This window comes from Corapipo altera, unplaced genomic scaffold (genome assembly GCF_003945725.1).
Source record: "Corapipo altera isolate COAL_440 unplaced genomic scaffold, ASM394572v1 308, whole genome shotgun sequence".
Classification (NCBI taxonomy): Eukaryota; Metazoa; Chordata; class Aves; order Passeriformes; family Pipridae; genus Corapipo; species Corapipo altera.
Genome location: NW_020884925.1, coordinates 5,283,557 through 5,296,141, shown reverse-complemented (window position 1 = coordinate 5,296,141; position 12,585 = coordinate 5,283,557). Strand labels below are relative to the sequence as shown.

At 40.7% G+C, this 12,585-nt stretch overlaps 1 protein-coding gene across 9 annotated transcripts in view; it reads right to left on the bottom strand.

Annotated features, from left to right (window-relative positions):
* The window catches only part of OTUD7A (OTU deubiquitinase 7A), a 121,337-nt gene that overhangs the window by 32,676 nt on the left and 76,076 nt on the right, over positions 1-12,585 (bottom strand). For 7 of the 9 annotated variants that reach the window (XM_027657615.1, XM_027657613.1, XM_027657617.1 and 4 more), the window contains one exon: positions 8-184. In XM_027657615.1, coding sequence (XP_027513416.1) covers positions 8-184 — 177 coding nt within the window. The remainder of the gene's footprint in view (positions 1-7; positions 185-12,585) is intronic. The other 2 variants (XM_027657620.1, XM_027657621.1) reach the window with 2 other exon arrangements.

The following is a 12,585-nucleotide window of genomic DNA, read 5'->3' as shown; positions in this document are numbered from 1 at the left end:
CGCTCACCTTGGGCCATGTCATCCTGCCTGTGCAGGCAGGGCCGCTCCCGGGGCAGCGGGGCCGGGTTCTCGGGCTCCTGCCGGCAGGGCCTGCCCTCGTTGAAGGCCCGGGGCAGGTTGGCCGTGTGGCCCTGCCGGAGCTGCTCATAGTCACTCAGAGCCGCCGTCAGGTCCCAGTTCTTGCCTGCAAAACAGCAAAAGAACACGGTGCTCAGGGCTGGATGGGCAGCGGATGCACCCGCCCGCCCCACCAGGCTGTGGGATCCTACAGGAACACAGCAGTGCTGTGGGAACAGTGCCAGGTCTGCTGACTTGGGTAAAAGGTATCCACTGCTCTCCTCTCATCCACAAATCCAAAATCTATGACCCTTTATCATAAAAGGCGATCGAGGCCAGGACTTGCCTTGCTCAGGTTTTGATCAAATGGCTCAAAAGTAGCAATTTAAGGTGAACACTAAATTCTACTGAGAGGGAGAATCATTCCCATCTGTGCCGTTGTATTAATAATAAATAATAATTAGGAGCAATGATGGGCAGACATGAGTGATAGTCTTATAGCCCAAAAGAGTGAGAAACTTCCTTATCTTTGTATTCACAGAACAGCAGAATGCAAACGCAAAATACTTCAAGTCCCTTTGTCTCATATATCAGAACTTGCTCTCTCAGAGGCTTTAAAAGCCTTTTAGAAAGCAGGTAATGTAGGACAGTGCTCAGTAACAAAACATGCAGTGAGAGGACTCAGGCAGTGGTTCCATGTCTGTGTGAGCTGCTCATGGAACCTGCCAACACAGAATCCTCCAAAAGATTTACTCCCCAGCTTCCCCCTCAGCATATTGCTCTGACCAGCAGCCACAGAATGCAGGCTAATATCCAGAGGTACACAAGTCTGTTTAGTACAGGGGGGGAAATGGTATTTGTCACTCTCATAAATAAAAAATACTGAGGTGTCTGCACGCTCTTTTCAAAACAATCCTACTAGGTTAAAGTACATAGATGTTCACCATTTTCCAAGTACTTGTTTCTAATTGGAAAATTGAAAATATTTAATAACAAGAGAAGAGACCCTGCAAACTATATGAGAACTTTCACAGCATTCCACAGGTGCTTTTTCAAAGGTAACCTGATTCTGACTAATACATGATTTATTACACCAGAGTAGATTGTCATTTTAGGTATTTTAAGAGGCTACATTACCTGAGTAGCAGTTAAAGATAACTTATGTGCTTACACAAAGGAGATAAGCTAAACATAGTACAAAGCAGTTTTAAACACATAAAAGTCTTCTACTGTTACAGTCATATTTGTGAAGAACAAAAACCTAACTGAAGAAGGAAAAAAATAACATAAACAGTTGTTACCTACAGGGTTGAGCTAAACTATCGTAGGTTTGTTTTGAAGTACTAAACGAAATTGTGAAAGGAGAACTGGCATCATGGAGCAGGAATGTTACACATCCTGAGCAGTCCATCCTATAAAGCTCCATGTCAGTGAGAGAACTGTTATATCTGGTATCTGTAATCTCCTATTAGAAAGTCTGTAGGACAAAATGTAAATTCAGTGAAAATTGTCAGAGATCAGGAATAAGCACTTGAGGTATTGCCAGCATTTTTTCACTTCAAATCCCATGTAGATTGAAGGCTTATAACGCAGATAGGGCTCTGCTCTAACTATACTTATCATCTCAATCAAATTGCACAACCCAAACATCTAAGAATCGTGAGTGTGTTCCCAAGACTGATCTGATTCCATATCAGTGTCTGGAGCAGGGATTGCTTTCCTTTGGTCCCAGTTTTAGAAGGCACTTAAAAACACATTTTTGAATTCTTCTTAATCGTGAGAACAATGAAGTAAAATTTTTCTTAAAAAAGTGAAAGTGACAATAAATACAATTCTAGGAAATGTAGCTTTAAACAAAACAGTATTGTCTGACTATTGGCAATGCCACAAGTCCAGGACTATGTGACCCCCAGCGGCAGCTTGGATTTATTCAGTATAGATGCTTGAATAACAGACCTACACCAATGCAACACAACCAGCATTTCTCCTGTGTCAGGGCATTCCCTACAGGTCTCTTGCTCAAGATTTTTTCATGTTTAAATTCTGAAGCTAAATAAAATCCCTGTGCCTGTGCTGTAAGTGAAGCTGTGTGACAGGGCTTTGATGTATGGAACAGGAAAGCAGAAAATCAGCAGACTAACAGAAACCCTGCTGCCCTCAGTTTTAAGCCAAATGCAATCATCTTATATAAAACCTCTATCATCAAAATTACATTCAGCCTTCAGAAACCAGGTTCACAGTGTGTTGCATTTAAAACTAAATTGCACAGTGACTCTTGAGTTACACTCCAGGGTACACTGTAGCAACTGAACTTCTGAAACCGACCTGAAACCATACATATATTAAAATTTCTGCATCTAAATGTATCTTAAATAGAAATATTTTATTTTCAAATCTCTCCATTTCTCTAGTTATCCCCATCTCCTGAACAAAAGCACCAATTCAGCACCAAAACCTTAAACTTCACAGAATCAACACAGGAAATCATTGTTGGATTCACTTTCCCCAAATTTGCTGGAGCCTCCAAGCATTGAAATGCAAGAAAAACATTCAACCAAATTAGAGAACATACTAAGCACCGTTTCACCTCCATGAAATAGGGGGTTTGAATGCCAGCCACTCTAACTGACCAGCAGAAGTGTTTTCAGCTACTCTCTGTACTGGAGACACGGAAGCCCCCTTTGTGTCTCTCATTTTTGTTTACGTTTTCACAAATCAAAATGGCAACAAAGCTTGAAAACAGGACAATAACTATGGATGCATCTTGCACTCTGCATGCAAAAAGCCTTAAATCCAGAGATGTCCAGAGCAGATGATCTGAGCAAGGATTTCCATCAGTGTGACAGGGCAGGTGAGAAGGTTTCAGCTGGAAGTTACTGAAGAAACTAGTGGGGCTTGCGACTGTGGAGATTAATAGAGCTAACTCTGCCTACCTCTCCTCCTTTAAACTTTGCATACCAGAACTTTTGGATTTCTAAAGCTGTATCTTATTACATTACAAACTAAGTTCTGACAGAAGAAAAAAACCCTGAGTTATGCTGGGTTAGAAATGACCAAAAAAAATTCATATAACATGGAAGTCAAACATATCCTCCTGCCCAAAGCCTTCTGAGGTAGGTTCCTCCTCCCAGCCTTGCTGCTTGCCCAGCAGTTTCATCAGCCTTCTGGTTTCAGCAGGGTGCACACAGTCTCTCTGAGTCTCCAGATAACAGAGGAAGTCTTCTCCTAAATTCTGTGTGTGTGTCTCCTCCACTTATTTCTCTGAGGTCTCCAGACCCTGCTCCTCATACAGCTCCCTTCTCTGTCACATCTCTCATTTTCTCTGCCACTTCCTGCCAGGACCCCCAGCAGAAAGAGCCAGCCTTTCCTATCCCCCCAGAGGTTACACCTGACATGGGCACTGACATGCCCTCCACTGCAAGGCTGAAGCACAAGTAACTATCTTGCATAGTTTCATCAATTAAATTAAGTAAAACTTTTTGTTGTAATTTGATGAACAAAACCAACACAAGACTGTTTTTCAGGCTGTCCACTGGCTTTTTTTCCAGTGTTACTTATCTGATGCACTCTACTGTTCACTGACTGCCAACCTCTTCATTTGTGACATATTGTTGTATTTTAAAAGGTATTTCAGAGGCATACCAATTTTATTTCAGTACATACAATCACATCAGATGGCAAGTCACTGGTACCACTGTATGTCAGCAACAATTCAATTGCTCCAAAACCAGCACCAACACAGTGGATTTACAGTTAGGGTCAGAGAACCATTCCAGAACCATTCTAATGGTTAGAGAATCAATCAGCAAAAAGGCTGGAGTAGCACAAAGGTGGTTAGGAAACACAGGTAGTGAAATTACAATCAGGATGCTAGAACAGAAAGAACAGAAAGAACACTCTTACTGAGCAATTGTTTCCTGAACAGCTCCATGTGCTCTGTGAGTCAGCAGGTGGGAAATGTAACAGGACTAGAAGGTCTCTGCTTCAAAACCAAGTCTTTCTAGTGTGGAGGAAAAACAAACCAGCAAAAAGCAGTGCAGCTGAATAAGGAATGGAAGATACACCATGGCTGAAGGCTGGTACTGAGGTTTAACTGTCAGAGATAGCAGACACCTACATGAAAGGGAAATTCAAAAATAAACACAACTACTCTGCGAAGTTTCTATCCTAAATAATACTTGCTTAAATAACAACAGAAGGCATTATCAGCCTGAAGAAAAAACAAAGACTTAGATAAAATAATATGTGGTCTAGGGAGCCACTTATCCGTTTTTGTCTTACCAGCCCAAACTGGATTAGCAGAGCATTAATAAAATAAATGCTAAAGAACAGCAAGAGTAGGACTCATCTTAGAAGCATTCATAAAATTATAGATTCATAGAATGGTTCATCTTGTTCCATCCCCTGCCATGGGCAGGGTCACCTTCCACTAGCCCAGGTTGCTCCAAGCCCCATCCAACCTGGCCTTGGACACTTCCAGGGATCCAGGGGGCAACCACAGCTTCTCTGGGTAACCTGTGCCAGGGCCTCCCCACCCTCACAGCCAAGAATTCCTTCCTAATATCTAACCTAACCCTGCCCTCTTTTGGTTTGAAGCCATTTCCCCTTGTTCTCTCACACCAGGCTCTTGTCCAAAGTCCCTCTCCAGATCTCTTGGAGCCCCTTTAGGTACTGGAAGGGGCTCTAAGGTCTCCCTGGAGACTTCTTTTCTCCAACAGCCCAAATTTCTCATAGCAAAGGGGCTCCAGCCCTCTGAGCATCTTCATGTCCTCCTCTGGACTTGTTCTGACAGGTCTACGTTTTCCTTATGCTGAGGGAGTAAAGCTGGACACAGCAGTCCAGGTGAGGTCTCACAAGGGCAGACTAGATGGGGACAATCCCTTCCCTGACCCTACTGCCTATGTTGCTTGTGCTGCAGCCCAGGAAAAGCTGGATTCTGGGCTGCAGGGGCAGATGGCTGGGTCACGTCACCTTCTCATGCACCAACACCCCCACTGCTTCTCCAGGGCTGCTCTCCCTCCATTCTCCACCAGCCTGTACTTGTGCTTGGGCTTGTCTGGACCCAAGTGCAGGACTTTGAGCTTGGCCTTGTTAAACTTGATGTTTCCACAATCCCATGTCTTACGCCCATCTGGGTCCCTCTGGGTGGGATCCCTTCCTCCAGGGTGTCACTCACAGCACAGTTCGGTGTCACAGTGCTGAGGGTGCCCCAGTCCCACTGCCCATGGCCCTGACAAAGATGTCAAACAGCACCAGTCCCAGTCCTGACCCCTGAGGACACTACTTGTCACCATCTCCACATGGATATTGAGCCATCGACCACAACCCTCTGGGTGTGCCCATCCAGCCAATTCCTCATCCAGTGAGGGGCCCATCCATCACATCCACATCTCTCCAGTTCAGAGACATGGGTGACATGTGGGACAGTGTCAAATGCTTTGCACAAGTCCAAGTAAATAATGTCAGTCTCTCCTCCCTCACCCTCCAACACTGTAACCCCAGAGCACTATTACTGAGCCTTTGGGTTTTCTGCTTTGTGTTGCTTTGGCTCAAACAGTGTCACTTAGTGGGGCTGTAACAGTTAATAAATCTATTGTCTTACACTTCTTAAATCATATATAATAAAAAACTAGAGGACTTTTATAATTCATTAGTAGAAAAAGCAAGCACATGACTATAACACAGTCTCTCCACCAAGCTTTCAAATATCCACCTACTCCAATATGTTAAAAAGAACCTTTGAAAGGTCACCAGCAATTCTTGATTTAACAATAAACAAAATGCTAGAAAGGATGGAATTTGAGATGTGGAACTAGGAAAGACCTAAATAAGAACAACAATGAAGGGGAACTTTTAGCAACAACATATATATACACATACATACAGGACTTCAGCAAAGGAATTTTTAAAAGGGGCAAGAAATGCTGCCTAATGAGAAACAGGACCCACTGACCCAGTGGAATAAAGCCATTATGGGACAGCATCAACTGAGAGGGCAACAAGCCAACTTTCAGGTAGAAAATAATGACCTGAGGAAGGCACTGAATATCAAGACATTATCTGTGAAATGAACCTGTAAGTGCAGTTTGAAGGCAACTCAGAAACACCCTGGGCTAATGCAAAGAAGTCTGTTTTTACAAACCAACTGCTAATAAAGCAATCCACAAATTCAGTTTCAATGCAGTCCCTTCTTCCTATTTGGCATGAAGGAGATTTACAAATACTAACAGGCACAAGGTAAGAAGAGCAACTCAAGACCAGCTTTATTCCTTCTGAAAAACTCATCTGCAAAACTGGGACAGAATTAGACCATAGTTTTTAAACCAAGATTTAATTTTGGTCCATGTTCTCACAGGAAAATAATATAGCAATGACATTTTGTAAAGATTTGTCTCATTTTCTGCTAGAATGCAAAGTCACTTAAAACTGAAAAGGCAGCTGGAAATGCCAGTTTTGATCTCTGTCTAACGAGACGTTGGGAGCAGCTCAGCTTCCTCTTCCCTTTGCCAAGCCTTCCACAAGAGAACTAAAAAAGGAACAGTCTGAGGGAGAGGAGAATAAGGGACTATTTTTGGGGAGTTGTTTTGCACACTCATTCACATGAGTGTACCATGGATTTCTCTCTCCCTCTCTATTAATGACATGCTTTTCTTTGAATTCTACTTATATTCACTGCTCTTTGAGGAGGTTGCATTTCTGTCCTATTCCATGCGGTCAGTCTCCTTGACTGCTTCCATTTCCTGCCTGGAGAGCCACTTTCCCATTTCTGAATTTATGTTCAACTATGTACACCTCAATTAAGTGCTGTCTGAAGCTGGAAAAAGACAGTAATTATTTTCATATAATGGTGAAATACTACATCATTTATATGAATAAATGAAACCATTTATACAAGTCAAAGGGCAACTTTTCAGTTAAATATATTATTTTTATGCATTTTGTATTATTTTTCTTCTTTTATTATTTTATTATTATTGCCAGTGAATTTCACAAATCCTCCAGTACCTGATGGTTGCCTACACTGTTAGCATTTTAAAGTATTTCATCCTATGCCTTCCCCCTGTACTGCCTGCACATCTGCTCCTTCCTGAAAACTGTTTTTTAAGTGATTTATCAGTAATCTCCAAGTTCATCCACACCTACAACCCTGGCATTGTAAACCAAATACAGCACAACTGGTTTTAAAGATTGAACTATTTTCTTTAATGATTTTCTCTCTACCTTGGGTCACACTTTAAGTAGGTTATACTTAAAAACTGCAGCATTATTGCTGTCCATGCATGAGAGAATCAAAGTGCCAGTCCAGACAACCCAGAAGGGAAAGGGACATGCCCTCCTCATTCCTGGATATTGGGGAAGTTGGAGCTCAAACACAGCTGGAGAGAAACCCACTCTCTACCATGCAGAGTTGGCAGGTTTGGCTTAAGGATTTTCCCAAAGCTTAGTGAGGGAAAGAAGTTTTCCCACTGCCTTGAAGGTGCCCTGGGTCTGGCTGCCACAACAAACCTGCCCACACAGAGATGGCACCTGGACAGTCCTGCAGCTGATTTCCTGCCTTGCTGTGGTGCTGAGACAGGTCTGAACTCACTCCTGGCCAGAGCAGCATTCAGAGCCTGCCAGTTTTTCAAACTATTTTGCTGGGATTTTTGTTTCTTTCCCCTGGATCACACTTATTGTCAAACTGTTCTGTCAGCATTAACCCCTCGAGGGAGGGCTTTTATTTGAGCCTGATTTTATATAAACCAGCGGAGGTTGAGAATGAAAGGTTGAGAAGGGAGACCCAGTGAGGTTTCACGAAATGCACTGTCCTCTCTCCACCCCCTCACATACACAAGGATGCTTTCAGTTCTCAGGAGCACACAGGCCAGGTGAGCACCTCAGGAAGTGGTGAACACTGTCTCAAAGAGACAGAAAACGAAACAGATTAAAGACTTGGAAGCACCTATCCAAAAATGAAAGCAAAACTGGAAAATAACATTTCTAAGAAATAAATGGTTTAGCACATGCACAGAATCCACTAACACAGAATTGGCACAGCTAATGATACATAGTTGAAATTTATGAATATTAATTTACAATTAATTAGAGAATAGCTCTAAGCATCTTAATAAATATAGAAGTCCAATATTAGACTTTTCTACCACATAGCCATGAAAGTGTTTTAAGTTGCCTCTTTTTCCCCAAATGTAACAGCACAAGGCAGGAGCATGCTCTTGGCCTTTATTGGAAGTAAAAAGATTTCAGATCACTAGTTTTTATCTTTTTAACTGGAACCGGGGGAAAACAAAGTATGATAAAATTTTTCATTTAGTTTTTATTCTTACTTTTGATTCATTCATACATCCACATTAAGTTGCCCCATTATTCCTGTGCTGCACTAAACATATCAAGCAAAAATGCTGGCCATTAAAATCAGTACTGAACACAGTTAGTTTCTAAGACTGCAACTATTACCACGTGAGCAGAATTATTTTTAATGATATATATCAGTGTCTGATTAAAGGCTGAATATGTATTGTCAGCAATCAAGAGCTAAACTATTAATCACTGAAAAAATAAAATGGAGGAAAAAGGAAATGAATCCCAAAATCAGGCAGAGAGGCCTGAAGCAGTGGCACTGGTGACCTGAGCAGTCAAGCAGCATCAAAAGAGGGTCTCCCAGGTGAGTGAGGAGAACAGACAACTCCATCCTGATGAGGAGTTTTGTCACAACCTTAAATATTCAAGTGAACTCCAATTTTTTTTGCTTCTCTGGAGTTCCTACTTTCAAGAGTGAGGTTAATCTAATGAAAACACAAAATGCTTCTGCATTTAATGGAAAGACTCTTCTACAATAATACAGAATGTGTCCTTCTATGCCCCAAACTATGTCCTTTCTAAAAATTATCTGACTGCCTTTCAACCATCTAGTTTCCTATAGCTAGTAAGTTCCTTATGAAAGACAGGATAATAATACCAGCAATCATTAAGTTTTAAAAACAGGGGGTTATATAGCTTTGAAGAATACATAGGGAGAAAGGATTGGTAATAATCTTGTCCTAGTGCATAAGATTCAATGTGAGATTTAAATGCAATTTTTAAAAGCGTTTTTAAACTTAGAAAAAGATACAGAGGTTCACACCATGCTCTTGGAGCACAAGATTGAGTTCAAAATGAAGCCTTTTTCTCAAGGAATTATATGAAAGGCTGTTAGAGTAAGATTTACAGTGATGGGAACGCTCTTGTTTTCAGGCAAGTTGATTGAATAAATCTGTTGTGGGTTTTTTTGGAAGAGAGACAAACTTCTAGTTTTCTTTCCTCCTAAATAAGAGTGCACAGAGACAGGATCTCAGGTCTGCAGGTCTGTAGCAGATGCTTTTGGTACAAAATGATCTGCTTTAAGCACACCTGATTCCTGAACCATCACACTGTGTAATGTCACATCCAGTTTCCCAACGAGCCAAACGCTGCTGAGAGCCAAAGCCACTGTCCCAGTCACTCTCCACTCTGATTTGCTGACAAAGGTGGTGCTCATATATTCTCCCCAACCCATGATTTTATTATCTGGTACAGTCAGCAAAAAGTTTTTGGTGTCCTTTTATTTGCATAGGGACATACTCATCCTTCTTTGGTTGATTTGTAATTATTGAGATAAAAACATCAGGATTTATGATATCTTGGAAATGCCATGAATTTGAGGACGCTCATCTGTTAATGTGCAGGCTCTCAAAAGGTAATTCCTGCTGGGTGTCTAAAGGCTCTACAGGGTGAGAGATAAAGGTGTAAATAGCTCTCGACCAAGTGCCCTCCCTGGAGTCCTAAATAAGAAGGATGAGCTTTGCAAAGTCTTGCAATCATAACCAAGCTGAAAGAATTGTCCTTCCCATTTTAATAATTCAGCTGTAATAGTAGCTAAAAATTGTGGCAGGGCTGGTAGAAGGCTGTTCTTTCAACTGAAGAGAAGGATGGAAGTAGTCTGGATGGTCCAGGACAGCATCCAGATGAAGTCAAGAAAACCCCAAAGTTAAGAGAGATGACTTACTAAAGTGTAGGTCTATGTATTGTTAAATGCTAAGCCCCTGCTGCCTCCACAGAGCTTTCTACTTTGTCCAAGCCTGTATATGTCATTCCCACAGCTGTGTCTCACACAGCAAATAGGAACTAACTACAAATGGTCTTTAAATCTCAATGAGTAGTATTTGAAAAGTAGGAATGAAACACAATTTGTGCATTGGACAAATACGAACTAAGCCATTTCTAATGCAATTTTATCCACCAATGAATTGCTGATTAGACAGGTACAAGGCTTTCCTAAACACAGACATAGCAACGTCAAGAAAATAACATTAATTTCTTAGGTAGAACTATGAAAAACAAATTAATTTTTAATTTTGGTGCAGCTTCAAAAGTCTGCATTCACATCCATTTACAGAAGTGCATGATAAAAGTTCTCATATCATTGAATAAATGCCTTTCAGATTTTAGGTCAGTGAAATCTGAGTTCCATGAGAGTTAAACTATTGTAGAGAATTCTAAAATTATTAACTTTGAAATGTCAAACCAAGCATAGACTTAACTACAAACTCCCTGTGCAGTACTAAAGCAAACTTGGCCAAAAATATAAACAACAGCATATGCAATGTGATGGCAAAAAGGAAATCTCTGTACTGAAAAGAATACCAAAATAGCTAACACATACATACATTCTTTATACATTCTGTATACATTGCTTTGAATGACAGAGAAAATATAAAGACTGAAAGCAAGACTTGCAGTTCAACATGTTCAGCTTATCAAAATTAGATACAAAAGCAATTGATTTATATTATTACTTATCTTAAGATACTAATAGCTGGCAAAAATAACCAGACACAAATAAATTAGAATCAACACGTGTGTGAATATATGTATTTTTTTAAATCTCTTTGTCTCTCCATTTCAAATCTGGAATGGACACTTACTGAAAGATATGTGTCAAGCAAACCAGAGGAATGTCTTAGTGAGACAGTGAGACAAGAAGCTGTGCTCAATGAAAAGCTCAGTGGAAGAAAACTGCAGGGTTTTTACCAGCAGGATAGGCAGAGTATAGAAACATCAGCTGAGCCCACATTCAGGGCAGCTCCTGGCAATGCAGAAAATCTATATGTAATGTATAGATTTTTCAGCTATTCGTACAACAGTGTGTATTTAATTCACCCATTTGTTGCCAGGATGAAGAACACATATATTGTGCACAATAATGTCCTGCTACATCCACAGCACAAAGCAAAATGATTAGTATGTTAAGATAATTGGATAAGGAAGCAGAAACTGGTATCCTTGATTAGCTACAGGATCATGAAATTGAAGAAATTTCCCCCAAAAGAGGAATAAAAGAAACAGTATTAGCAATGGCTCTGAAAGAGAGATGTCACTCCACAGAAGCTGTGAAGGGCTGTGGCACCACAGGAGAACTGCCCAAAACTTGTGATTACATGGAAATGAGGGTCTACACTAGCAGGGCTTTTTTTGGCTCAGATTTCACTATGACAGTCACTTTTGGGGCTACAAACAACCAAACCTCTAGAGTTCTGAAAAATATTTGTGCACACTTGTTTTCCAGCTTTGATTGAAACCACAGGCCTCATCATTGCAAGCCCAGGTACAAACATTCCCTGCAGCCTTGTGCACCATGGGGTGGGGGGTTGCTCTTCTCAAGATTACTTTGAGAAATTCCTGTGTCAGAGGAAATCATTTGGGCTAGATGCATATGTTTATAAGCCTGTCAGAATAATAAATTGCTTATTGCTTATCACTTATCTCTTTGTAAGTATGATGTGAATTTATAAATCTACAGAAGTGAGAAATTCAACATAGAAAAATTCTGTATTTATTTGGAAGCATTACCCTTTATAACAAGGGAAATAAGTAACTCTTCTGAACCACCTCTGATATGTAGGAACTCTTTTTCCAATTTTAGCAATGCTCTGTCAGCACAATAAGTGACAATCTGTCCTGACATTGCTGAGAAAACCTTCTCATATTCTTTTTCAAGAAGACCGTCAGACCCAGACAGACTCTGGGCTAGAATGACAGGCTGATCGAATCAGTCAGACAAAACAGAGGGCTCCTAAATATAGCAAGCCTATGCTGATATTCCTAGCAAGGTATTCCGAGGTTTTAGTACATATAACAGGTAACTGGGAAATTCTGCAGCACTGTGTGTGCCTCAGTGTTAATAATGTACCACACCTTGTTACTGAGACATGAACAAAGTCAACTAGTACAAAATACCTTCAAATATCAACTATGTCTTTCCACTTTTACGCCTATAAACCTAAAACCAACTACAAATAAATAAATAAATAAATAAATAAATAAATAAATAAATATAGACAGAGTTATTTTTCTGATATGGTTTCTGAGATGTTTTTCAACATAGTCATTTGACTCCCATAGTGTGAAGTTCACATAGGCAGATTAATCACTGGGCCCCAAAAATATCTCTGGTGTCTCTATCACTTTACAATAAGTCCCTTCAGACTAAACTTTCCTGCGTTGCACATTGAG